This window comes from Sorex araneus, chromosome 5, assembly GCF_027595985.1.
Source record: "Sorex araneus isolate mSorAra2 chromosome 5, mSorAra2.pri, whole genome shotgun sequence".
Taxonomy (NCBI): Eukaryota; Metazoa; Chordata; class Mammalia; order Eulipotyphla; family Soricidae; genus Sorex; species Sorex araneus.
The window spans coordinates 5151804-5175511 of record NC_073306.1 but is presented as its reverse complement, the minus strand read 5'-3'; the positions used below and the strand labels follow the sequence as shown (position 1 = coordinate 5175511).

The 23708-nt window shown below is 63.3% G+C and overlaps 1 protein-coding gene across 1 annotated transcript; it reads right to left on the bottom strand.

Moving 5' to 3' along the window:
* Nucleotides 1–5043: 5043 nt before the first annotated feature.
* DRAXIN (dorsal inhibitory axon guidance protein) lies at nucleotides 5044–23617 on the bottom strand. The gene is made up of 7 exons (XM_055139647.1): nucleotides 23524–23617; nucleotides 14188–14648; nucleotides 12027–12217; nucleotides 11439–11550; nucleotides 10861–10950; nucleotides 9429–9518; nucleotides 5044–6695 (listed from the first exon to the last, which is right to left on the bottom strand). Exons 2-7 carry the CDS (start codon nucleotides 14636–14638, stop codon nucleotides 6583–6585), a joined length of 1047 nt encoding a protein of 348 aa, XP_054995622.1. The 5' UTR covers nucleotides 14639–14648; nucleotides 23524–23617; the 3' UTR covers nucleotides 5044–6582.
* Between the last annotated feature and the right edge of the window lie 91 nt (nucleotides 23618–23708).

Genomic DNA, 23708 nt, shown 5'->3' with positions numbered 1-23708 from the left:
CAGACAGAACAAGTCCCACCTGACACCATCGGCAGGTTCTTGGAAACGGCACCTTGAAGTCAAGTGACAGCTCATGAAAGTGGGTCATTGAACAAGGTTGTTACATTCAATGTGGAGGGGCCGGGGAGGTAGTACAGTGGTTAGGGCGCTGGTCTTGCAAGCCATGACCAGCGTTTGATTCCCGGCATCCCGTATGGTCCCCTGAGCTATTGCCAGGAGTGATTCCTGACTGCAGAGCCAGGAGTAAGCCCTGAGCACGGCCAGGTGTGACACAAAACGAAAAATGTTCAACATTGGCTGTTTTTTTATCATTTCCTTTTCTCCCCCAACTTCTGGGGACATGCCAGAGGGTGCGTAGGGCCCCCCAGCGGTGCGGGGAGTAGGGGCGGCAGGGCAGTGCTGGGACTCAAATCCAGGACCTCACACGTGTCAGACGTGTTCTCCCATGAACCCACCACGCTCCTGTTGGTGTTTGTTCCCGTCAAAGTTCTGAAAAAGAAGCTGAGTGAAACGCAGGTCTTGGAAGATGACCCGGTGCACAACCAGGAGACACGGAAACCCAGACTGAAGGTAAACCAAGGCACACGCAGGGCCAGTGACCCCAATCCTGCCCCCCACCCAGTCCTCCTGACCACAGGCTGTGGGCGCAGATGGCTGAAACCTGGCTTCAGGGTAGAGCATGGCCCTCGTCCCTTCCCTGGGCACAACTCTGCCCTCCAGAAGTAGAGGTGGGTTTGCAGTTACGAGGACCAGAGAGTTTGGACAAGTCCCGAGGGTCTCTCTGTGCCGGTGACCCGGCCCCCAGCTGGAGCCAGCCTGGTGTCCTGAGGGGACCCTGCTGCCTGCTTAGCGCAAAGCAGATGTCCTTGCTGGGTACCCAGGGGCTGGTGAGGCCTGTGCCCACTGCACTGTCCCTCCCCGTACCTCTGTCCCCGCTGCATCCCTGTCCCTGCACCCCTGACCCGACACCCCCCAGCCCTGTGCCCCGACCCCTGCACCCCGAAACTGCCTCCTTCCCTAAACGCGCTCTCAGCCCGTACACTCACCTCCCGGCCCTCACCCCGCCGTGGGCCCTAGCGCCATGTCAGAGATTTTACGAGTGGGGTGGGGGAGTCGGAAGGAAGGGTCACCCCCCCCCCCGCCCCTGTAGTTCCTGGCCAGAAGCAGGTGTCTCTGGCGTTCACGGCCCGAGGCTCTGTCGTGGGGGAGGGAGGCCATCTGCTCCCCTGGGACCTCACGCGGCCCGGCCAGCCCCCCTGGAGCCGTCTGCGCCTCACCAGCCAGATCCGGGCACAGCAGGCCGTGGGAACCGGGTTATCTGGGGGTGACCGCAGGACGCCCCGGGAGGAATGCGGAGGGCGCGGCCCCTCCCGGAGCTCTCCCCGAGGGCGCGTTTCTGGAAACTCACGGAGCTGCTGTTCCACAGCCGCCTGCGCCGGCCACCCACTCTGCCTGCGCCCAGGGCCCGTCCCCTGAACAAACTCTCCGGCCGGCCGTGGGGTCCAGCCCTGGTTTCTAACGGGGCGGTGCAGGGTCTGGGTTCCAGGGACTCACATGGGGTGGGAGGCTGAGAAGCGGCCTTGGAGCTTGGGAGGGGTCGTTGGCAGACAATAGAACGACGTCCGGAGAGTCTCCCAGAAAGCAGAAGCACTCAGACCGGGAGCTGGCTAGCTGCCAGGCACGGTCGGGCACTCGGTAAGGATTTTTGTCTTCTCCCAAAGGAACCGAGTTTTTCACGCCCATTTTACAGGTGAAGAAATCAAGGCACTGAGACATAAGGTAACTTTCCTCATTCAAGAACACGCAAAGGCCAGACACAGCACAGGCGATTAAGAACAGAACCTCGTGGGGTCCCCGGCCCCCCGGCCCCGCATCACTGTGCGGCAGTGGACATCATTGTGGAGCAGTGGACAAGAGTGGGGACTCTGGCCTGTGGACCAAACTGCTCAGGATTGTTTTGTACCATCTACATCTGGGGCGGAGTTTAGATCCTTTCTCCAAGGGGCCACACCCTGCAGTGGTGAGGGTGGTTTGGGAGTGCTCTCCCAACAGTGCTCCCCATGCAGGTCAGGCCTGACGGCCCCACGGTCTCTCGGGCCACCAGCACCACCCCTGTTGGTGCCGGGGGCAGAACTCAGGGGCTTGTGCCCGCAGCTGCATCCCTGGCTGGAGACGTGGCTTTCTCAGGGGGCCGGGGGCGTCCACACTGGTGGCACTCAGGGGCTACGCCCAGGTCCGCCTCTGGAGCTGCTGCTGATGGTGCCGGGGGGCCACGCCGGAGGGAGGGATTGAACCCAGGTCTCCTGCAGGCGAAGCTTGCACGCGGCCCCGGGAGCCGTGTCCTGGCCCCAGAAGGCTTCGTCCCGAAAGGCTCTGTGTTCGATTTCATGCTTTGGTCTGGGGCCACACCCAGCCGACCCCAGGGCTCACTCCCTGTTCTGTGCTCAGGGCTCGCTCCTAATGGTGCTAGAGATGGAACCAGGCTCGGGCGGCTGGGGACAAGGGTCCTGGCCCGTAGGATCTCTCCAGCCCATCTTTCGGGGGGACGCTGGGCCACACCCAGCGATGCTGAGGGGCGACTCCCGGCTCTGTGCTCCGGAGTGACCCTCGGCGGTGCTTGGGGGAGCGTGTGGTGCCGGGGGTCTGACCAGGCCCTTGGCTGCCGGCGAGGCGAGTGCTTAAACCGGAGGCGTTTCCCTCTGGCCTGGGTCTTCAGAGCCTAGAGACTCTTCCTGGAGCTTTGGGTCAAAGTTTGCCAACCTGGATAATAGGAAATTGACTTCCGGAGGCCCAGAGAGATAGTCCAGCGGTTCGGGCACTTGCCTTGCCTGTGACCAGTCCCTGGCACCCTACACGGTTCCCCCGAGCACCGCCCGGAGTGATTCTTGAGTGCAGAGCCAGGAGTAGCCCCTGAGCATCGCCGGATGTGGCTCCAAAAACAACAATAAAAATTGTTAATAGGGGCTGGAGCGATAGCACAGCGGGTAGGGCGTTTGCCTTGCACGCGGCCGACCCGGGTTCGAATCCCAGCATCCCATATGGTCCCCTGAGCACCGCCAGGAGTAATTCCTGAGTGTAGAACCAGGAGTAACCCCTGTGCATCGCCAGGTGTGACCAAAAAGCAAAAAAAAAAAAAAAAAATTGTTAATAAAAAAATAAGTTAGGAGGGCTGGAGCAATAGCACAGTGGGTAGGGCGCCTGCCTTGCATGCGGCCGACCCTGGTTCGATTCCCAGTATCCCATAGGGTTCCCTGAGCACCGCCAGGAGTAATTTCTGAGTGTAGAACCAGGAGTAATCCCTGTGCATCACCGGGTGTGACCCAAAAAGCAAAATAATAATAATAATAATAATAATAATAATAATAATAATAATAATAATAATAAGTTAGGAGAGCTGGAGCAATAGCACAGTTGGTAGGGCACCTGCCTTGCACGCGGCTGACCCTGGTTTGACTCCCAGCATCCCATAGGGTCCCCTGAGCACCGCCAGGAGTAATTCCTGAGTGTAGAACCAGGAGTAACCCCTGTGCATCGCCAGGTGTGACCAAAAAGCAAAAAAAAAAAAAAAAAAAAAATTGTTAATAAAAAAATAAGTTAGGAGGGCTGGAGCAATAGCACAGTGGGTAGGGCGCCTGCCTTGCATGCGGCCGACCCTGGTTCGATTCCCAGTATCCCATAGGGTTCCCTGAGCACCGCCAGGAGTAATTTCTGAGTGTAGAACCAGGAGTAATCCCTGTGCATCACCGGGTGTGACCCAAAAAGCAAAATAATAATAATAATAATAATAATAATAATAATAATAATAATAAGTTAGGAGAGCTGGAGCAATAGCACAGTTGGTAGGGCACCTGCCTTGCACGCGGCTGACCCTGGTTTGACTCCCAGCATCCCATAGGGTCCCCTGAGCACCGCCAGGAGTAATTCCTGAGTGCAAAGCCAGGAGTGACCCCTGTGCATCACCAGGTGTGACCCAAAAAGCAAAAATAATAATAATAAAAGAAAAGAAAAAGAAAAAGTTGACTTCTGTATTAGCAGAAAGACATATGTAAGGTGGGGGAGGCGGAGCAGGGGGGAGGCACAGTTAGCGTGTGTGAGGCCCTGAGTTCGGTCCCCAGCACCAAGAAAACAAAAGCCTCCGTCTTCCATGTGTCTCTGAACAGCACAGGGGGTGACCAGCAAAAACAAGCTTCTTATAGCCAGTGGCCAAAAAGGGAGCCGAGAAGAAAGTGGATGATCCATTTCTTTTCTCTCTTTTTTTTTTTCTTCTTTGGGTCACACCTGGCCATGCCCAGGGGTTACTCCTTGCTCTGCACTCAGATGCTCAGGGGACCGTATGGGATGCCAGGGGTCAAACCCAGGTTGGCCGCGTGCAACGCAAGCACCTTACCCACTGGACTGTCTCTATGACCCACATTTTTTTTTTTTGTATGTGTCACACCTGGCTCTGCACTCAGGAACCACTCCTGGCGGTGCTCAGGGGACCCTATGGGATGCTGGGAATCGAACCTGGGTCGGCCACATGCAAGGCAAACGCCCTACTCTCTGTGTTATCGCTCCAGCCCCCCACATTTTTTTAACTAAAGTATTTTTTTTATAGCCCAATTAGTCATTTTGTTGTAACAAGCAGGATAAAGCAATTGATTTTGTGCCTCTTACAGAGGCTTGGGGGAGTGAGTGGGAAACTGGGGACAATGGTGGCAGGAAGGTCACGCTGCAGGAGGGATTGGTGTGGGAACACTGAAACCCGAAACCACTATATTATGAACAATACTTGGTTCAAATACTTGGTAAACAGCAGTATTTAAATAAAATATAAAAACTTAAAGTTTTTTTAAAAACTCAGACTTCCCGGGGCCGGAGCAATAGTGCCGCAGGTAGGACACTCGCCAGGCACGTGCCAGCCCAGGCTTGGTCTTCAGTGCCCGCAGGGCCCCCCGGCCCACCACGAGTCTTCCCTGAGCACCGAGCCAGGAGCAGGCGTGGCCCCCAAACCAAAATAAACGAATAAGTAAAAATACATAAAATTCAAACTCTTAGTCATGACAATAATAAAAAGTTTTATTTGTAAAAGGAAAAAGATGTAAGGAAGGGCCGAGCGTTCGATTCCGCCGTGAGGGGGCTTTGGGGGTCCCTGGTCCGAGGATTGACTCAGCCCCTTCACACACACAAACTGAAGGTGGCGAAGGGGCAGGTAGGAACCGTCCGGGCCTCCTCCCGCCTCCATCCCCACCCTGGGCCCCCAGCTGGGCCATTTCCGGGCCTCGCCCTTGAACCCGGGGCTGTTTCCTGCTGTGGGTTTCCTGGGCCAGCCGTCACCCCCTCACAGCCACGCGGGTCCCTGCCCCGAGCCCCGACTCTGGGGTCCCGTGACCGGCTCTACGGGGCGGCCGTCTGTCTCAGCGCTCACGTGCGCCTTCCACGCAGCCGGCCTGGATCTCTTCCCATCTCCCGTCCCCCCCGCCCCCAGATTCCGGGCGCACGGAGCCTGGAGTGCCGAGGAGGGCAGACAAGCCTATTTGATTTCTCCTCGATCTGGCGACGTCCCCTGGTGCCAGACCCCTGACCTGCTCAGATTTCCCGGTGGAGTCAATGTCCTGGTGTCCTCCGGGACGGCAGGCTGAGGAGTGGGAGCGGGCGGCTTCTGGCCGGCGGGCCGTGAGCAGGAGGGAGCAGTCGGGACTGTGCTGGGGGGCAGTTAACCCGAGACAGCACCTTCACCTTCACTTCCGGGATGCCCAGCTCCCTCGGGGGAGTCCACTGTGCCCCGGAGGGTGCGAGTCCCGGGCCGGTCTTGGGGGCCAGGGCATCCACGACACACGACAAAAGGGGGTACCGAGGGACGGTGGGCACGGTTCAGTCCCTAGGTTCTGCAAGGGAACCCCTGGGGTGAGCCAGGCCACGTCCCCTGGGGGAGCCCCCCCCACGTTGGCCCCCATCAGAGTCAATTCCCAGAGTGCCCGTGTCCTTGTCCCCAACTCATGCCCGACGCATGCAGTTGTGCGTCACACATTTTCATCATGTTCTCTGAGGCCGCTGTGTGCAGGGGAGGGAGGACAGCGCAGCCTGCAGGGGCAAGAGGGGTCCCCGGGCAAGGCAGGGAGGTCCCAGGGGAGGGTGTGGGCGAGCCCGGTGCCTGCTCAGGCTCAGTGCTCGCTCCGCGCTGGGAGCCCTCCCCAGAGTCCGAATGCAGGATGCACTACCGTAGCTGGGAGCCTCCTTCTCAGTCTCAGGATCAGCCGTGCCTCAGTTTCCTCCCCCGTAAGATGGTAGCAACGCCTTCTTGAAAGGCAACGGGGGTGACCAGACGAGATGGTGCCGGTTTCACATTCAGCACCGAGGAGCTGCCTCGCTTCATGGGTCCCGCCCTTGGCTTCCCCCTTCGCATCTCGAGGGAATCCCGGTTCTTGCCCGGGCAAACTCGCGCGTTTCCAGGGGAAGCGGCTGCAGCGCCGCGCTCGGACAGCAGAGGGCGCGCTTGCCGCGGTCCGCTGGGGGCTGCCCCTGCTAAAGCAGGAGCCAATGTCCCGGGGTCTCCACACCCGTCGCAGGCCCCTGCTGATGCCCCAGGCGCCCGCCGGGCCGCTAGACGTTGATGAAGGAGCCCTGGTCGCCGTCGGCCGTGTCGGGCTCCACGCAGCGCCCCTTCCTCCGGGTCACCCTACGGTTCCGGTGGAACTTGGCGTAGCAGCGCAGCCCTGGGAGACGGGACGGACACGGGTCAGCGGGGCCGCAGCGGGCCCAGGTTCGATCCCTGAAACCCCATAGTCCCTGAGCACTGAGCCCAGAGTAACGCCTGAGCGTCACAGGGGCCTCTCCTGGGCGCCTCCCCACCTCTGAGCACTGACGCTGACCACTTTGGGCGTATGTATTTTGGGGCAGGTGGAGGGATGTTGGAACGCACCCAGGGGTCCTCCGCACTCAGGGGTCAGCCCTGGCAGTGTGCTGGGGACGGAGCCCGGGTCAGCTGCGTGCCTGGCTCCCCACCCCGCTGGGCTCAGGAAACACCCCCCCCCCCCCACACACACACCAGCCGCGCAGGCGCCCTTATGCCCCTGTGGGCTTTGCTGGGGGCCACACTCAGAGGTGGTGCCGTGGGACTGCTCCTAGTTCTGTGCTCAGGCACAAGGACTCTCGCCTGCATTTACGCAGGGGCACCCTCTTCCTGGCCTCACTGTTCCAGCCCTGCCCTCCGCACGGTCAGCTCAGCTTGTGGCCAGCAAGCCTGGGCTAGAACTGCTTAATTATTATTTATTTTGGCTTTTTGAGTCCCACCCGGACATGCTCAGGGGTTCCTCCTGGCTCTGCACTCAGGAATTACTCCCGGCGGTTCTCAGGGGACCATATGGGATGCCGGGGATCGAACCCAGGTCCGCTGCATGCCAGGCCAACGCCTCCCTGTGGTACTACAGCTCTGGCCCAGAACCGCTTCCCTGTGCTACTGGACTGGACCTGTGCTTCCTCAGAGCCGTGAACTCTCCACGTACTCGCACCCACCGGGTCACGGCGCCTCCCTAATTTCAAAGTCCAGCATTTATTTTTTCTTTTTTTTTGAGGAGGGGTGGCCACACGCGGCAGTGCTCAGGGTTTACTCCTGTGCTCAGGAGTCACTCCTGGTGGGGTTCTGGGGGCCATCTAAGATGCTGGGATTAAGCCCAGGTTGGCTGCCTGCAAGGCAAACACTCTACCACTGTACTATTGCTCTGGCTCCCAATATTTTTGCTTTTACTCTTTAAAAAAAAAAAACAAAAACTGGGGCTGCAGCGATAGCACAGTGGTTAGGGCATTTGCCTTGCATGCGGCTTACCTGGGTTGACTCCCAGCATCCCATTGGTTCACCCGAGCACCGCCAGGAGTTACTCCTAGTGTAACACCTGTGCATCACCGGGTGTGACCCAAAAGGCAAAAAAAAAAGTATGGGCGACACCTGGAGGTGTTCAGGTCCACATGTGATGCCAGGGATGAAATTTAGGGCATCTAAAGGAGAGAGAGAGAGAGAGAGAGAGAGAGAGAGAGAGAGAGAGAGAGGGAGAGGGAGAGGGAGAGGGAGAGGCAGGCAGGGGTGGGGTGGGGACACGGGCTGGGAAATGTGCACTGGTGGAGGGGTGGGTGTTGGAACACTGTGTGGTTTCTAGGGCATCACTCACACTGCACATATGCTTTCTTTCTTTCTTTTTGTTTTCTTTGCCACACCCAGCAGGACTCAGGGCTTACTCCTGGCTCTGTGCTCAGGGATCACTCCTGGTAGGCTTTGGGGAACCACATAACGGTGCTGGAGATCAAATCCGAGTTCAACCTGGGTCTGCCTCACGCAAGGCAAGCGCCTGACCCACCACTCTGTCTGTCCAGCCTGAGCACCTCATTCGATGAGGATGATGTGAATGAAAATGAGGCCTCGGGGCCGGGGCGGTAGGACAGCACGTAGGGCATTTGCCTTGCACGCAGCTGACCGGGTTTCGGTCTCCGGCATCCCATAGGGTCCCCAGAGCACCGTCAGGACTGATTCCTGAGTGCAGAGCCAGGAGTAACTCCTGAGCATCCCTGGGTGTGACCCAAAAAGCAAAAAAAAAAAAAAAAAAGAAAGAAAAGAAACTGAGGCCTGTATCTCGGGATGGGTGATGAACACCTGACTCCCCCCCACCCCAGGAAAAGGGGTGCTCCCTGAGTGGAGGTACGGGGTAACGTCTGCTACTTTGTTCATCCAGTATCTGCCATTCAGGAATATTTGCTGAAATACTCGGAGGTGAAGGATCTGTGAATCACCCCTTGGCGTTGCTTCAAAATCACTTGGAGGGGCTGGAGGGACAGGCAGGGGTTCACGGAGCCATGGGGGGGGGGTCACTCTTGAGCACTGCCGGGCGAGGACTCCCAAACCAAGCCCAATACCCGCTGGCGTGGAGGGTGTGCAGGGCAGAGCACGGCCGGCCATCCTTGAGACGGGCTGACGACCACGGGTCACCTCTAAACCCTCCAGCAGGGACACTTCGCCTGCCAGCCCCTGCCCCACTGCTTGGGCGTGTGAGTGTGGCCGGGTCACGCCCTTCTCTGGGCCTCAGTGCCCTCCGGGGGCCAAACTCCATCTCTCCCTGGGATGCCTTTGAGGGTGACGCACTCTCGGGCGTCTGTCTGGACACTGGACTTGCGGGGGCCCGCCAAGGGCGCCCTTCCCGGGTACCCCCCAACCTGTCCTCACGCTTGAACGCCTCCCCTGGAAGAGAATCCTGGGGTCTCGGCCTTGGCCTGGGTCCCCCTCCCCGCTCCCTCGGGTCCTGCTTCCAGAAGGGAGTGGCTCCCGCGGGCGTGTCAGGACAGCTCAGGGCGCCCGTGCCGGGAGGGGGCCGGGGTGGGGGGCCTGGGAAGGGGCCGGCCACGCTGCTCTCGTCCCGGGATGCTCCGGCCACGTGCTGCGCATACGCAGAGCAGCATCCCACCTTCCGCGCACATGCAGTCGTCAAAGCATTTGTTGTTGAGGCCTCGGTTCTGCGGGTCGCAGTGATGCTCCCGGAGGTCACAACAGGACCCTGCGGAGACAGGCAGAGCGCGCGGGGTCAGCACGGACGGTCGGGGGGGGGGGGGGGCCCCGAACTCGAGATCCAGCGCCCCCCGGCGTGGGCGAGGCTCTGGCGGCCAGGACCACCAAGGCCAGGACTCTGGATTGGTCAGAGGGGAGGTGCAGGGGCCGGAGCGCTAGTCCAGAGGGGAGGGCTCTTGCCTTGCGCGCAGATGACCGCGGGTTCGATCCTTGGTACCCGGGGTGGGGCGACTGCCCTGAGCAGCCCTGGCTGTGTGGCCCCCAAACAAGAGAAGGCCGGGGAGGGAGAGGCGGGGGCGTGGAGTGCACGTGTACTGGGAGGTCCCTGGCCCCCTCCCCTCTCAGAGGACAGATGGCCAGAGGTGCTGCGGGGACCCCAGCTCGGGTCACCATCCACCCCAGCCCTTTCTTCCTGCAGACAGTGGCTTGGCAGGGACCAGCCAGGCGGCGCCACTAACAAGGCTCAGAGGAGCCAGCCCCCCTCGGCAAGAGCCAGTGACCAGGAGAGAGGTCAGCGGGCGGCCTCCAGCTGGGGGCTCGGGCACGGTGTTCAGGGGCCTGCCCCGAAGCCCTGGCGGGGTGGTGCCACAGTGCCAGCTGCCCGGGCCGGTCCGACCCTGCCTCTCTGGCCTCGTGCCCCTCCCCTGCGTCTCTTCCTCCGGGTGGTCCCAGCGGACGCCGCTGTGTGGCACGGCAGGACCACGCCGGGCAGTGCCCAGGGGTCATTCCGGGCTCAGTGCCCGGTGCTCGAACCCCAAGTCTCAGTGTGCCACTGAGCCACATCCCCACCCGGGCCTGGCGCGTGGATGCCTGGTGGACACGACGGCCGACGCCTGGCCGTGAGGGGGGGACAAGCACAGAGCCCCCCACCCATGTGGAGTGAGAGCAAATTCACCCTGACCTGGGCGGCCAGGGCGGCAGGACCCGGGACAGCGAGGGTGGAAGGAAAGGGAAGGGACGGACCAAGGGCTGGTAGGGTGGTGAGGCCCTCACATACAGCCCTGGGCACCGCTGGGAGTGACCGCTGAGCACAGAGCCAGGAGTCCACGCGCCAGCCCTGGGTGGGGATGTGGCTCAGCGGCGTGTGTGAGACTTGAGTTCAAGCCAGGTGTAGTCAACCCCCCAAAATCAATAAAAATAATGACTGGCAGTGGCAGGAGAGTGCTGGGTAACTGGGTGGTTGGGTGAGCGGGCAAATGGCTGGGTGGCTGGGTGGGTGGGGTTCTCATCATCTTGAGAGCTGGGACACCCCTACCCCCCCCACAGCCCCCTGGCCTACTGCCATGGACAGGGTGCCTGGACGGGGTCCCTGGACGGGGGGCAGCGCGTACCTGGCAGGCAGTCTTGGTGGTGGCGGCACGTCCCCCCTGCAGCCGGCGAGGTCTCATTGCCGTCACCCGACAGCTTCCCCCGGTGTCTCTCTGGGGACAGGAAGGCCTGTGGTCAGCTGCCGGCAGGGCAGGGATCCCCGGCACGGCCAGCCGTGGCCTCCTCTGCTCTGGACAGGGTGGGCCCCGGGACCTCTCAGCTTGGGTGGGAGCCCCCCTGGTGCCGCATGCGCTACTGTGGGGGTCTCTGCTGCACTCCCCCTCCCCCGTGTGAGACTCTGGGTGCTGCCACCCGGCGTGTGACCTGGTCAGCGACACAGAGGAGGCGGAGGGGGACCCGCTCGGGGAGGAAATAAAACTAACCAACTCGCTGGGGGTGGAGCACTGCAGGCCGGTGACTGCGCGGAGCTGACGGGGGTGGGCCCTGGAGACCCCCGAGTGGAACAAAGGGGGTCCAGGGCCCTGGAGACCCAGCAGCGAGTCCCCCGGAAGTGCCCGGGAGGGCCCAGCAGGGCCCTGCAGCTGGGCTCACTTCAGCCCCACCCGCCCCACCGTGGGCAACTGCGGGCCGGGGGACCCACCTCTCCGCCCCGCGGGGGGCCAGGCCGCGAGCTTCAGGTCCTCGTAGTCCGTCCAGTCGAACAGCGCCATGTCCAGCGTGGGCATCACCTCCCCGTCGGGCCGGGGCTGGGCCTGCAGGCGGGGGGTGGGGAGCAAGGAAACGGGCTCCCAGCAGTGGACGGGGCGCCCGGCACAGGGCCGAGGGGTCCCACGACCGCAGGCCGGGAGCAGAGGGGCCCCCCGCGCCCTCTGAACGCCTTCCGGAAGGACCCCCCAAGGGAGCAAGTCAGGCTGCTCTGGCCAGGGGGTCTCCAAGGTCATGGGGACGGGGGGGGGGTGTGTCCCACCTTGTTCAGGCTGGCCAGGGGGCCCACGGACCTGCCGCCCGCCTCCCCCCGCCACGGCACAGCGGTCAGCCTCGGCTCGCCCCCCGGCTCCGCACATGGTCCCCGGAGCCCGCCGGCCTGGCCCCCCAGGACGGTCCCTCGGGCCAGGCTCCAGCCCCGCTCAGTGGCCGCTGTCCCCCACCCCCACCCCCCGCCCCGTCGGCGCCCTGAACACAGCCTGGGGGGTGTGGAAGGACGCGCAGGGCCGGGCCGGGCCCCTACCTGTGGCCACAGGGCTGTGACGGGCAGTACCAGGGACCCTTCGGTGGTGGGGGCTGCGTCCGCGGTGGTCAGGTAGAGCATGGTGGGCGCCAGGCTGGTGGAGGAGTCCTCCGGGGCGCCGTCCCCAGCCCGGGCTTCTGGGGGCTCCGCCTTCTGCATCAGGGAGCTGGGGCCCCGCACGGGCACTCGCCCTGGATGCCAGCAGGGGAGAGGGACGTGACTGCCCCGTCCCTGTGTCCAGTCCTGCTGCAAACAAGGGCCAAAGGGATCCCAGGGCGACACCGCTGGGACCCGCCTTCCCAGGGAGTGTGGGGGGGAGAGGGGAGTGGGCGGGGGCACTTCCTGGATCAACCTGTAGTGTAGCTGAGAAGGGGGCCCCCAAAGGTTCTCCTGCTAAAGTTCCAGCAAGATGGGCAGTGAGTCATCGGGAATGTCGGGACCACAAGTGGGAACTAGGGCATCAATCAAGGAGGGCTTCCTGGAGGAAGTGAAATACAGGAGCAATGTGATGCGTCGGGGAGGGGAGAGGCTTTTGAGAGGGCTGGAATGGAAGAGCCAGTGCTCCTGAAGTCCAAAAGACTGCTTCCTGGGGGTCAGTCAGCAGCCTGGGGGACCCTTAAGTCACCGTGGGAGTGGGCATTCAGCCACCTACAGGGGCTGAAATTCCAGCTCAGCAGCAGGAACCCGGGGCTGCCTGAGGTCCAAGGTCACCTCAGACCCCACCACAGAACCCTCAGACATGTGGGTGGGGGAGGGCAGTGGTCAGGGCCTAAGGGCGGGCGGGGGGCTGGGGGCAGCCAGCCTTGTCTTCGCCTTTGCCTTTTCTGGGGGTGGGGGGTCACACCCTGCGATGCTCAGGGATCACTCCTGGCAGTGCCCGGGTGACCATCTGGGATGCCAGGAATCGAACCCGCGTCAGCCGTGTGCAAGGCAAGGCCAGACCCACTGTGTGCCGCTCCCGCCCCTGTTAGCCAGGCAAGATCTGAGGTCAGCTGCTGGGCAAGTGGGGGGCAGCCCACCCCCCCAGGGCAGCACCCCAGAGCTGGAGAGACAGCCTGGCCCTGGTGCCCACTGGCATCGCATCCAGCCTGGCACCACGCTCTCTCTGGTCACTCTCCCGAGCACGCCCGGGTCACTCATGAGCACAGAGCCAGGAAGAGCCCCGAGCACTGGCAGGTGTGACCCCAGATCGTCGCCCCATAAAAAAAAAAAAAAGGGACTGGGGCAATAGCACAGCGGGGAGGGCGTTTGCCTTGCACGCGGCCGACCCGGGTTCAATCCCCGGCATCCCATATGGTCCCACAAGCACTGCCAGGAGGAATTCCTGAGTGCAGAGCCAGGAGTAACCCCTGTGCATCGCCGGGTGTGACCCCCCCAAAAAAGGAAGAAAATCAGAATGGGGGTGTGAGCGCCCCTTCACTCACTAGGAACTGGAGACTCAGGTGCGCCCGGCTCTGCCCCGCACCCGCCACACTGGCCCTTCAGGGGAGACCTTGGGTCTTGGGGACCGGAGGCTGTGCCCGCGTGTCCTCCCAATTGGCCTATGACCTGCTCCCCGCCCCCCAATTTGCTGGCAGGAGGGGGCTGAGGTGTTTCCCGGGTCACCAAACTGCCCCTCCTGGGGGTGCCCAGCCCTTGGGAGGGTCTTGTGGGCCGGGACTCGGGCCGCTGTGAACTGCAGTCAGGGGGTCGGGGGGGCCCTGGGCCTCCCCCCTCTGCCTGATGGGGAGGGTGAAGAACGAAGGAGGAAAGGGCTGGGGGTCACCCCGTGAACCCCACCCACGGTGCAGGAGGGAGAGGGCCGGGATGCCTGACTTCAGGACCCCCGCACCCTGCCTCGAGGGGTCCCCGAGTCTCCTGAGGGAGAAACTGAGGCACAGAGCGGGAGGGGCTTGGCCAGGGCCGGGCGGGGCTGGGTCTGAGAGCGGCCGGCCTGGCTCCGGGTCAGCGGGGCCAGAGAGGTGAGGCGGGCCTGTGGGAAGCTGGTGGCCTCTGCTGCCCCTCCCCCGCTCACCGCCCCGCACAGACCCTGACCCCTCATCCCTGCACCCGGCGTCCACTGTCAGACAGCTGCCCCGGCCTCACGCCGGGTCATCTGGGCCTGTGTCCTCTCCTGTCCACCCTCCCGGCCCCTCGCGGCCCCCCACCCCACCCCAGCTACCTCGGTTCAGTTTCAGCCTCTCCCTGCGTCTCCGGTGCTCCCGGCCGCGTTTCCTGGCCTTCTGTGTCCCTGGGGCCTGGCTCTCCTTCTCCGGGTAGGGCAGCGCCAGCCCCAGGAGCAGGTCCTTCTCCTGCAGCAGGCCGGCAGGCCTCTGCCCAGGCAACAGCTCCCCTGCCCCAGACAGCCTGGAGGCCTGCCTGGTGGTGGTGACCAGAGCGCCATCATGGGCCCGGCTGGGTCTGCCCGGCCCCCGCTCCTTCTTGCCCAGGCCCCTCCTGCGGTGGTGGCCAGTCTGCGGTGTCCACAGTGCCGGGCTGGGCAGGTCGATGTGATTTTTGGGGCGGTTCCGAGCAGGGGTTCCGGGTCCCAGGGAGCCAGCAGGGGTCAGCTCCAGGAGCACCAGAAGGGTGAGCACCAGCACAGAGACGGCAGTGGGGCCCGGCCGGGCCATGGGCTCCTCCCTGCGAGGAGGACAGGGAACGCGGGCTGGGGAGGCTGCTTGAAGGGGCCTGGGGGCCACCAGCAGGGGGCGCAGCTGGGCAGCCCGGCCCTTCCCTGCTCGGTTACCGGGGTGGATTCTGGGGGCGGGGGGCGCGCTTCTGGCCCTGATGCCCACCCGCACCCGTGTCCCCCGCCCTGCTCGGCCTCACCCTCCGCCAGGCCCCGGAATAAGGCTCATCTGAGCACGGACACCAGCCCGGAGCCCCAGCGTGACTCAGAATCACTGAGTCACACTCGCACGCACAGTGCTCGCCAAGAGCTCGATGGGGATTTACGTCCTGGGACCTTTGAGCAGCTCTGCTGCCCCTCTCCCTCCTCCCCCCTCCCCTTCCTGCCCCTCCCCCTTTCTTCTCTTTATCAGGCCCCACAGCTGGGGAGGGGAGGAGTCACCCGTCACCAGCATCGCGTCACTCTCAGGCCAGTGCTCGGAGCCTCCAGGGCTAAGTGGGGACGGCCTCAGCTCTGTCCCCCGCTTGGCCCACCCCAGACTCTCTCTTTCCCTCTGAGGCTCCTGCAGGATGAAGGGGGTCCGAGCCCCACCAGGGGCTGCCCCACCCGGGAAGTGCAGCCCGTCCTCGGGGCCCTCTGCCCACTCGGACACGAGGGGAGACGGGACCCAGAGACCCGGGTGGCCTGGAGGATCTAGGGGTCAAGGCTCACGGGGTCGGGGACGGAGAGACACACGGAGGGTCAGGCGGGAGCCCCGAACCCCACCAGGCGGCCACCAGCGACCACCCAAAGGCTCCGGGCACCTCTCCCCAGCCCCGAGCCCCAGCCCTGCCTCTGGGAGCTCTTACAGGGGTCCGGACCCAGGTGGGCCGCTGGTCAGTCCAGAACCGGGGGGCCGCTGGTCAGTCCAGAACCAGGGGGGCCGCTGGTCAGTCCAGAACCAGGGGGGCCGCTGGTCAGTCCAGAACCAGGGGGGCCGCTGGTCAGTCCAGAACCAGGGGGGCCGCTGGTCAGTCCAGTACCAGGGGGGCCGCTGGTCAGTCCAGAACCAGGGGGGCCACTGGTCAGTCCAGAACCAGGGGGGCTGCTGGTCAGTCCAGAACCAGGGGGGCCACTGGTCACCTTTTATGGCCTCCCTGCCCCCAGCGTCCATTCGGCTCCCGAGGTGCTTCCCTGCCTGGTGAGCGGCGTGAGGCCAGGTCCCTGCCCTGGCCGGTGGGTTCCCAGCAGCCCCTGGCCCTCCCCTGCCCTGCTCACTGCACCCCTTCCGGGGCTCCATGCCCGGCCTGGTCCCTGCGGCCCCTGCACTGCTGGGCTGGAGCCAGGGCCCGGGACACTGCCACTTCCTGCCTCGTCCCTGTCCAGGGGAGCTGTGGGCCAGTGGACACCTTGTACTCCCGCCGGGTGACCCAAGATCACCTGACCAGGAGTCCTGAGATACCCACCCCGGGGCCCTGTACCCCGATTCCAGATGCCAGCGTCTGTCCGGCTGCTGTCCCCTCCGCTCTCCCCGAGACCGGAGGACAGCTGAGCCTGTCCCGGCCACAGGGACACGAGACCCTGGTCAACAGTCTGGACGGACAGCACGCTCCCCCCGCCCCGGTCTGACGCACCCACCTTCCCCGCCCCTGGGTCCATTCCTCTCCGGGTTCCACCCTCTCCTCCAGATCCGGCCCGGAGCCCACTCCCCCAGGAGGCCTTGCTCCCCCCTCCCCGGGCAACGGGGGCTCCCCCTGCGTCCATGCCCCGTCCTGCGCCTCGCCGCTGGCCTTCTGTAGGGCCCTGGTCGAGAGGCAGCTGCTGGACTCAGTCCCCGTCGCTATCCTTGTGGCCCCTGCAGGGCTCTGGGATAAGGAACCGGGTGCGAGGGAGGGGGGTAGCCTGGGGTGCTGTGTAGGTGCTGGGGTGAGGACGGGGGCCCGTGTGTGCGGGAGAGGGGGCGGGGCCCCATGTGTGCGGGAGAGAGGGGGCGGGGCCCCTGTGTGCGGGAGTGGGGACGGGGCCCCGTGTGTGCGGGAGAGGGGGCGGGGCCCCGTGTGTGCGGGAGAGGGGGCGGGGCCCCGTGTGTGCGGGAGAGGGGGCGGGGCCCCGTGTGTGCGGGAGAGAGGGGGCGGGGCCCCTGTGTGCGGGAGAGGGGACTGCGCCCCGTGTGTGCGGGAGTGGGGACGGGGCCCCGTGTGTACGGGAGAGGGGGCGGGGCCCCGTGTGTGCGGGAGAGGGGGCGGGGCCCCGTGTGTGCGGGAGAGAGGATGGGTCCCGTGTGTGCGGGAGAGGGGGCGGGGCCCCGTGTGTGCGGGAGAGGGGGCGGGGCCCCGTGTGTGCGGGAGAGAGGATGGGTCCCGTGTGTGCGGGAGAGGGGGCGGGGCCCCGTGTGCGCGGGAGAGGGGGCGGGGCCCCGTGTGTGCGGGAGACAGGACGGGGCCCCGTGTGTGCGGGAGAGAGGACCCCGACCCGTGTGTGCGGGCTGGGCGTGCCGGGGGCAGCACTGGGGGATCCTGGCTCTGATCTGCCTCTGGCCTGCCCGCAGCATTTGTGTGCGTGGGTCTTGCCAAGATGCCAGCCTGGCACACAGCCTCTCTATGCGGCTGCTCCCGTGGCTGCAGGATGGCTCTGGCCTTGGGGGCCCCATCAGAGCTGCGACACGCGTGCCCAGCACAGAGGGGCAGTGGTCATGGCCTCCAATCTGCCGGGTCAGCCCCGATGGCCCTGCCTGGGGCCTGCTCGCAATGCCAGCTCTTGGGGGCACGGCTCTGCACCCCGAGACCCAGACTGCGAGAAGCCAGGAGTGTGGAGCCATCCTGGACCGGAGTTGTCGGGCATGTGGGGACACTCTCAGCCTGGGAACTGCCAGACGGTCTCCCGGAGCCTCCCGGGGGCGGGGAGAAGCCGGGGTCCCTCATGCACCCCAACAGGCCAGCACATGAGCTCCTGGGGGTCCCCCCTCCCTGGAAAGCACCAGGCTGCTTCCCCCGAAAAGGGGCAGAACACAAGGCCCCTCGGCCATGCCATCAGACTCTGCACCAGGCTGTTTCACACGGGGCGCCCCAGTGGGGGCGGGTGAGAGCCCGCCCCGCCCCAAGGGACCCAGCTCCGGCAGCCGAAAACCCCCACAACCCAACTGCCGCCACACTCAAGTCCACTCCCCGTGCTCTCGGGCCAGGCCTCACATACGAGTAAACATATTCCTGCACTGTGTGGCTGCTCTTGTGGCCACATGACACATAAAAAACTCCCTACCGATAGCACAGTGGGTAGGGCGTTTGCCTTGCATGCGGCCGACATGGGTTTGATTCCTCCGTCCTTCTCGGAAAGCCTGGCAAGCTACCCATGGCGTATTCGATATGCCAAAAACAGTAACAAGTCTCACAATGGAGACATTACTGGTGCCCACTCGAGCAAATCGATGAACAATGGGATGACAGTGCTACAGTACTACCCATTTTCCATAATTACCATACCATATTTGATGGGGTTCAGATAGCAGGTAACAAATCATAGAGGGAAACATATACATGCATATATACATATTTTCAGATATATATACCAAAGCTCACACCACTCAAACTTTAACAACATGATAGTGATATCCTATAGACTGTCTTAATGGCTCCTGCCCAAATAGAACAATCTTCACACTGTTTCCTATGTGAACACTTTTTTGCAAGCATGGTCAGCAGTTCTTCATAACAGACAATACGAAATATATTATTTCGGTTGTGTTTTGGGACAGGGCTTGGGGCTTGGGATGGGAAACCCCGAATTTGGTGGTGGGAAGGTGTCATGGTGGTGGGATTGGTGTTTGAACACTGAATGTCATCAAACATTGTGAACCAACTCATAAAATTAAAAAAATAAATTAAAAAAGTCATGTGGAGTTCATGCCCAATTCAACCAGCTTAATCGATGGCGGCTGAATAAATAGCAGTGCTCCTACATCATAAAAAATAAACAAATAAATAGATAATAGAAAGCTGCCAGGGAGGAGGAAGGAGCCAGGATTTACCTGGGCCCCTGGGCCAGGCCTGGGTGGGGGAAATGTGTCACAGGCAGAGGAGACAGTCCCCAGATCTCACAGGCCGGGGGCGGGGGCGAGCGGGGACTCGAGAGCTCCTCCCCCACAGTCTCTGTACTGGGGCTCTGGGGTCTCCTGGCAGCTTCCGTCCTGCTGCCTGGCGGGTTGGGGGGGTTGGGGGCTGCAGGCAGGGGGCGGTCGGTGATGCTGATAAAGCCAGCATCCCCCTCCTAGTTAGCAACTGAGTTCAGCACCAGAAACCAGAAAACGGCAGGGACGGAGGAAACTCCCCAGGCTGCCCCCTGGTCATGCCTGAGGGCGAAGAACCTTCACCGGAGACTGTCCAGCAGCTTCCCAAGAGGGACTTGCTGGCCACTCTGGGCCCGGCCAGCTGTCACTCACCCTCCAGGCCTGAGGGGCCCTCTGCAGCGCTGGGGGCCAACTCAGCCCTCCTGCATGCCCAGGGGGGCTCCAGGGCTCCGAGGGCCAGCACTCGGGGAGGGCGTTTGCCTCGAACACAGCTCACCCGGGTTCAATCCCCGGCATCCCGTACAGACCCCCGAGCCCGCCGGGAGTGATGCCTCAGCGTAGAGCCAGGAGGAAGCCCTGAGCTCCACCACCGGGTGTGGCCCCAAAATAAAATTTTAAAATAGCAGGGGCCTCCCCAGGGCCTGAGGTTTGACTTGACTTGAAAAGCCAGTGTGTGCATGTGTGTGCATGCATGTGCATGTATGTGTATAGGTGTGTATGTGTGTGTGCAGTTACGTGTATGTGTTGCATGTATGTGCATGATCGGAAGCAAGCTGCGGGGACACCCACGGAACTCCGGCAGTGAAGGCGGACTCAGAAGGGGTGAGGCTCAGAACAGCTGCCCACTGGTGCCTGTGGCCATCCGTGGCCCCCGACAGTCCTGGGCTGGCTCCCACCCACCTCCCTTGGCCTCCAGCAGCCTCAGCAGAGGGCGCTCGGCAGACCCAGCCCTCCCGGTTCCTGCCAACCGCCTCTCTCCACCCACCCCAGGTGCTTCCGTGGGGGCCTAGGAGCGGCCAAGGCACCCCCCACTCGGTCAGGGGAGGGAACGGGGCGCCCAGGAAGCGTTTGTGTGTCTGTGCCCACCCGGCTGAGCACGGCCTGTGTCCGGGGTGGGGTGATCGATGGCTTCCGTGGGGAGCGGGGCAGGACGGGCCGCCAGTGGCAGCTGCCACCATCCTAACAAAGGAGGTTTGGCTTCTGCGGGAGACCCCGGCTCGGCGGCTGCTTTTGTTATTTCCAGCTGCCTGGGAATCCCCCCCCCTCACACCTCCCAAATCCCGTGTGGGGAGTTGTGTGTGTGTTGTGTGTGTTGTGTGTTTGTGTGTGTGTTGTATGTGGAGGGGGGGTCCTTGCAGACGCTGCCTCCCCCCAGGCTGGCCCCCACACCCACAGCCGCCCTCGGAGCTCGTGACCTACTTCCTGCTACATCACAGGCCTTGATGCCCCGTCCTGCCCCCGATTACCCGAACATCCTCCCGGTGCCAGAGGGGTCGGCACCACTTGCCGGCTGTCACACCCGTCACTCCACCACACCCAGTGACACGGGGCCTGCTGTCGCACTTGGGCCCAGCCCATGTGGCACGGGATGTCTCCGGAGTGGGATGAGCCCGGGTGGATATTGGCTCCTGTTCCTCACTGCTGTGTGACAGTGGGTGAGGTGGTCCCTCGGCCTCTCTGGGCGCAGCCCCACATCTGAAAAGGGAGATGCCCCGGTGGGCATCACTTTCCGGGGACCTGCAAGTCTAGACTCGGAGCTTCCTGGGCACCATCCAGTTTAGCCTTGGAAGTGGGTTGAATCTTTCACTGAATTATTTCTTGGTTTTGTTCGGGGGCCATACCCAGAGATGCTGAAAGTTTGCTCCTGATTCTGTGCTCAGGGACCACTCCTGGTGGTGCCGGGGATTGAGCCAGGTGGGCTGCGTGTGAGGCAAGTCCCTTAACTTCCCGGACGATGTCTGTTTGTTAGTTTTGGGGTCACACCTGGTGGTGCTCAGAGATCACTCCTGGTGGGGCTCGGCGACAGTAGGGGATACTGGGGACTGAACCCAGGTGGGCCGCGTGCCAGGCAAACCCCGTCCCCGCGGTTCTATTTCTCTGGCCCCGGGGCCATGAACTCAGACTTACAGGGCCAGGGGTCAGCCCGGGTGCAGGGCTCACATCCGCAGTAGCGAGAGCAGAGGAGGGTCTGGCCACAGACGCTGAGGACACGTGCCTGGTGGCTCCTCCTGGGACCGATCCCGGTGGCGATGTTGGGGCCACGTGCTGGGGTCTTCCCCAGACCTTGCCCAGAAAGGGCAGCTCAGACCTCGGGGGCCTGCACATGCCATGCGTGTCTGGGCATGTGACCCCAGTGGGCAGGGCCAGCATGGGGGTGAGTGCGCGGCAGGGCGGGGCTGCCGAAGGCGGGAGGGGGGTCGGGGCGGGGGTCAACGGCTCTCCCAGGCTCCCCTTGGAGTCTTGCCTGGCATGCGGCCAACCTGGGTTTGATCCCTGGGACCTCACTTGGTCCCTGGAGCCCCCCCAGGAGTGGTCCCTGAGTGCAGAGCCAGGAGCAAGTCCTGAGAACCAGTGGGTGTGACCCCCCAGACGCAGAGGAGCGGGTAGGGGCAGTGCTCAGCCCTTCCCTACCGTGTGCCCTGGGCTCAGTGGGGCAAGCGGGCGGGCAGGCAGGAGAGCTGGGGCATGAAGGCCATGGAGGGTTCGGGGGCCGGGGTGTGTGTGGGGTGAAAGAGGAGAAGGCAGAGAATGCCATGGAGTTGGGTGGGTGAAGGGCAGGGTCCAGTGCCAGGCCGTCGGGCACGCAGTGGGCTTTCGAAGGAAGACGGGCTGGAGAAGGCAGGAGGCTAGACGGTGTGTGTGTTGTGTGTGTGTGTGTGTGTGTGTGTGTGTGTGTGTGTGTGTAAGCAAGTGCAAGCCCGTATGTCCTTATCCCATCCTTTCTTCTGATAGGGTATGTATGTGTATGTGTGTGTGTGTATGTATGTGTGTCTGTAAGCACATGCATGCCTATATGCCCCTGTCCCATCCTTGCTTCTGATGGGATGTGTGTATATATATGTGTGTGTATGTATGTATGTGTGGTGTTTGTGTGTGTATGTGTGTGTGTAAGCACATGCATGCCCGTATGTCCCCTCCCATCCTTGCTTCTGATGGGATGTGTGTGTGTATGTGTGTGTGTGTGTGTGTGTGTAAGCATGTGCACGCGCGTATGCCTTCAGTGCCATCCTACTGAAAAGAGAAAGGCTCGGACTGCCATGCCTGGCTGTGACTGAAAACAAAAACTCAGCCAGGGAAAGCCAGAATTCGCCTTCTAGAAGGTTCTTTCTCTCGCAAAGGGGCTCTCACCGGCCTGCCGAATCCCCCTGGGGAAGGTTGTCACCCGCTAAGACACCAGGGATGGAGACTTGGGTTTGGGTGTCAAGCCAGCAGCTCTGGGGACTCTCGGGCAATTCCCCGGAAGTGTCCAGTGATCGAGAGGCCCAGGCTGGACAGATGCCTCAGAGACCTTACCCTGGACTCCACCAGCCGTGACCCTCAAGCACCACTAGGCGTGACCCACGCCCTAAGAAGAATTAAATCGAATATTTTAGGCCATTAACTCAGGGTACCGTGATGAGTGACCAGCTGCGGGTGGGACCCCATGGGGGGCTCTGATTTCATTCTGAAAGCAGAGACGCTTTCACCCTGATTTTTTTTTAATATCTTCTACTTTTTTATTTTTATTTTTTTGCTTTTTTGGGTCACACCCAGCGATGCTCAGGGGTTACTCCTGGCTCATGCACTCAGGAATTACTCCGGATGTTGCTCGGGGGACCATATGGGATGCTGGGAATTGAACCCGGGTCAGCCGCATACAAGGCAAACGCCCTACCCCCTGTGCTATCGCTCCAGCCCCTCACCCTGATTTTTTAAAAAAGCAATTTGGGGGGCAAGCTGGGAGAGGGGCGCCACAGCGACGTGCAGGGGGCGTGCGGTCTCTGCAGCGTCCCCAGGCTGGGGCTCCCACCGGTTCCGTTCCTACTCTCCGAGGGGCGCCCAGCCTCCGCCTCCAGTCCAGGAGGCCATTCTGCAGTGGGCACCACCCACTCGGCGCCCTGTGAGGTTCAGGGGACACTGAGGCTCCGAGACGGGTCCCTCTTTGTCCAAGCGCACCCCGCAGCCTCGGTGGGCCTGGCTCCAGAGGACCCAGAGAACCAGTACCAGGACACTTGTGGGGGCGGGGGACAGGGGGGAGCAGCAGGGGAGACCGGAGGGGCGTGGCGGGAGGCACCCGAGGGGGCCCCCGGGGAGGAAGGCGCGAAGACTTGGCACGAGACCTCGATACTCCGGCCCGGGCTCCCGCCCGCGGCGCCGTCGGGGTTACCGGAGCGCGGCAGCGACCTCGGTGCCAAGCGCGGTGCGGGGAGGGGCGCGCCCAGGGGGTCTCCCCAATCCGCCCGACATCCCCACAACCCTCCCTGGCGGTCGCAGAGGACCCAAACCGGGCGTCTTCGACGCCTCGAAAGCGGCGCCTTGGGTTCCGGTCCAAAAGACCACGCGGAGACGCCGAGGCACAAAGAGAAACCGAGTCCCGGAGCCTCGCGGGGGCGCGGGCGAGCGGGAGCGGGCGGCGAGGGCCCGGTGCGGGCGTGGGAAAGTGAAGTGTCCGGCCGGGGCGGCGCCGGGGGGCGCGAGGCCGAGCAGCCCCGGCGGCGGCCCGACGGGCGCGCGGGCGGCGGGCGGGGCCGAGAGCGCGGCGAGCGCCCCGGTGCCCGGCGCGCCAGGTGGCCCACCTTTGTCCCGGCGCCCCGCCAGGTGAGGCGCGAGGGCGGGGCCGGGGGCGGGCCCAGGCCGGGCCTTACCTGTCGGGCCGGCGGGAGCCGAGCGCAGCCGAGGGCCGGAGTGGCGAGACGGGGAGCGCGCGGAGAGGTGCGCGGGCGGCGGGGAGATGCGCCGGGCGGAGCCGGGCGGGCGGGGACCGGGCGGGGACCAGGCGGGGGCGGGAGGAAGGGGCGGGGGCGGGGCGGGGGCGCCGGGGCGGGGGTCC

Bases quoted from the DNA above. Each gene is read 5' to 3' on its own strand.
- DRAXIN (XM_055139647.1), bottom strand. From the start codon at position 14,638: ATGGCCCGGCCGGGCCCCACTGCCGTCTCTGTGCTGGTGCTCACCCTT. The intron at 12,218-14,187 runs GTAGCTGGGGTG...GCTGGCATCCAG, and splicing joins GAGGCTGAAACTGAACCGAG to GGCGAGTGCCCGTGCGGGGC. The intron at 6,696-9,428 runs GTGGGATGCTGC...CCCGTCTCCCAG, and splicing joins CGACTGCATGTGCGCGGAAG to GGCTGCGCTGCTACGCCAAG.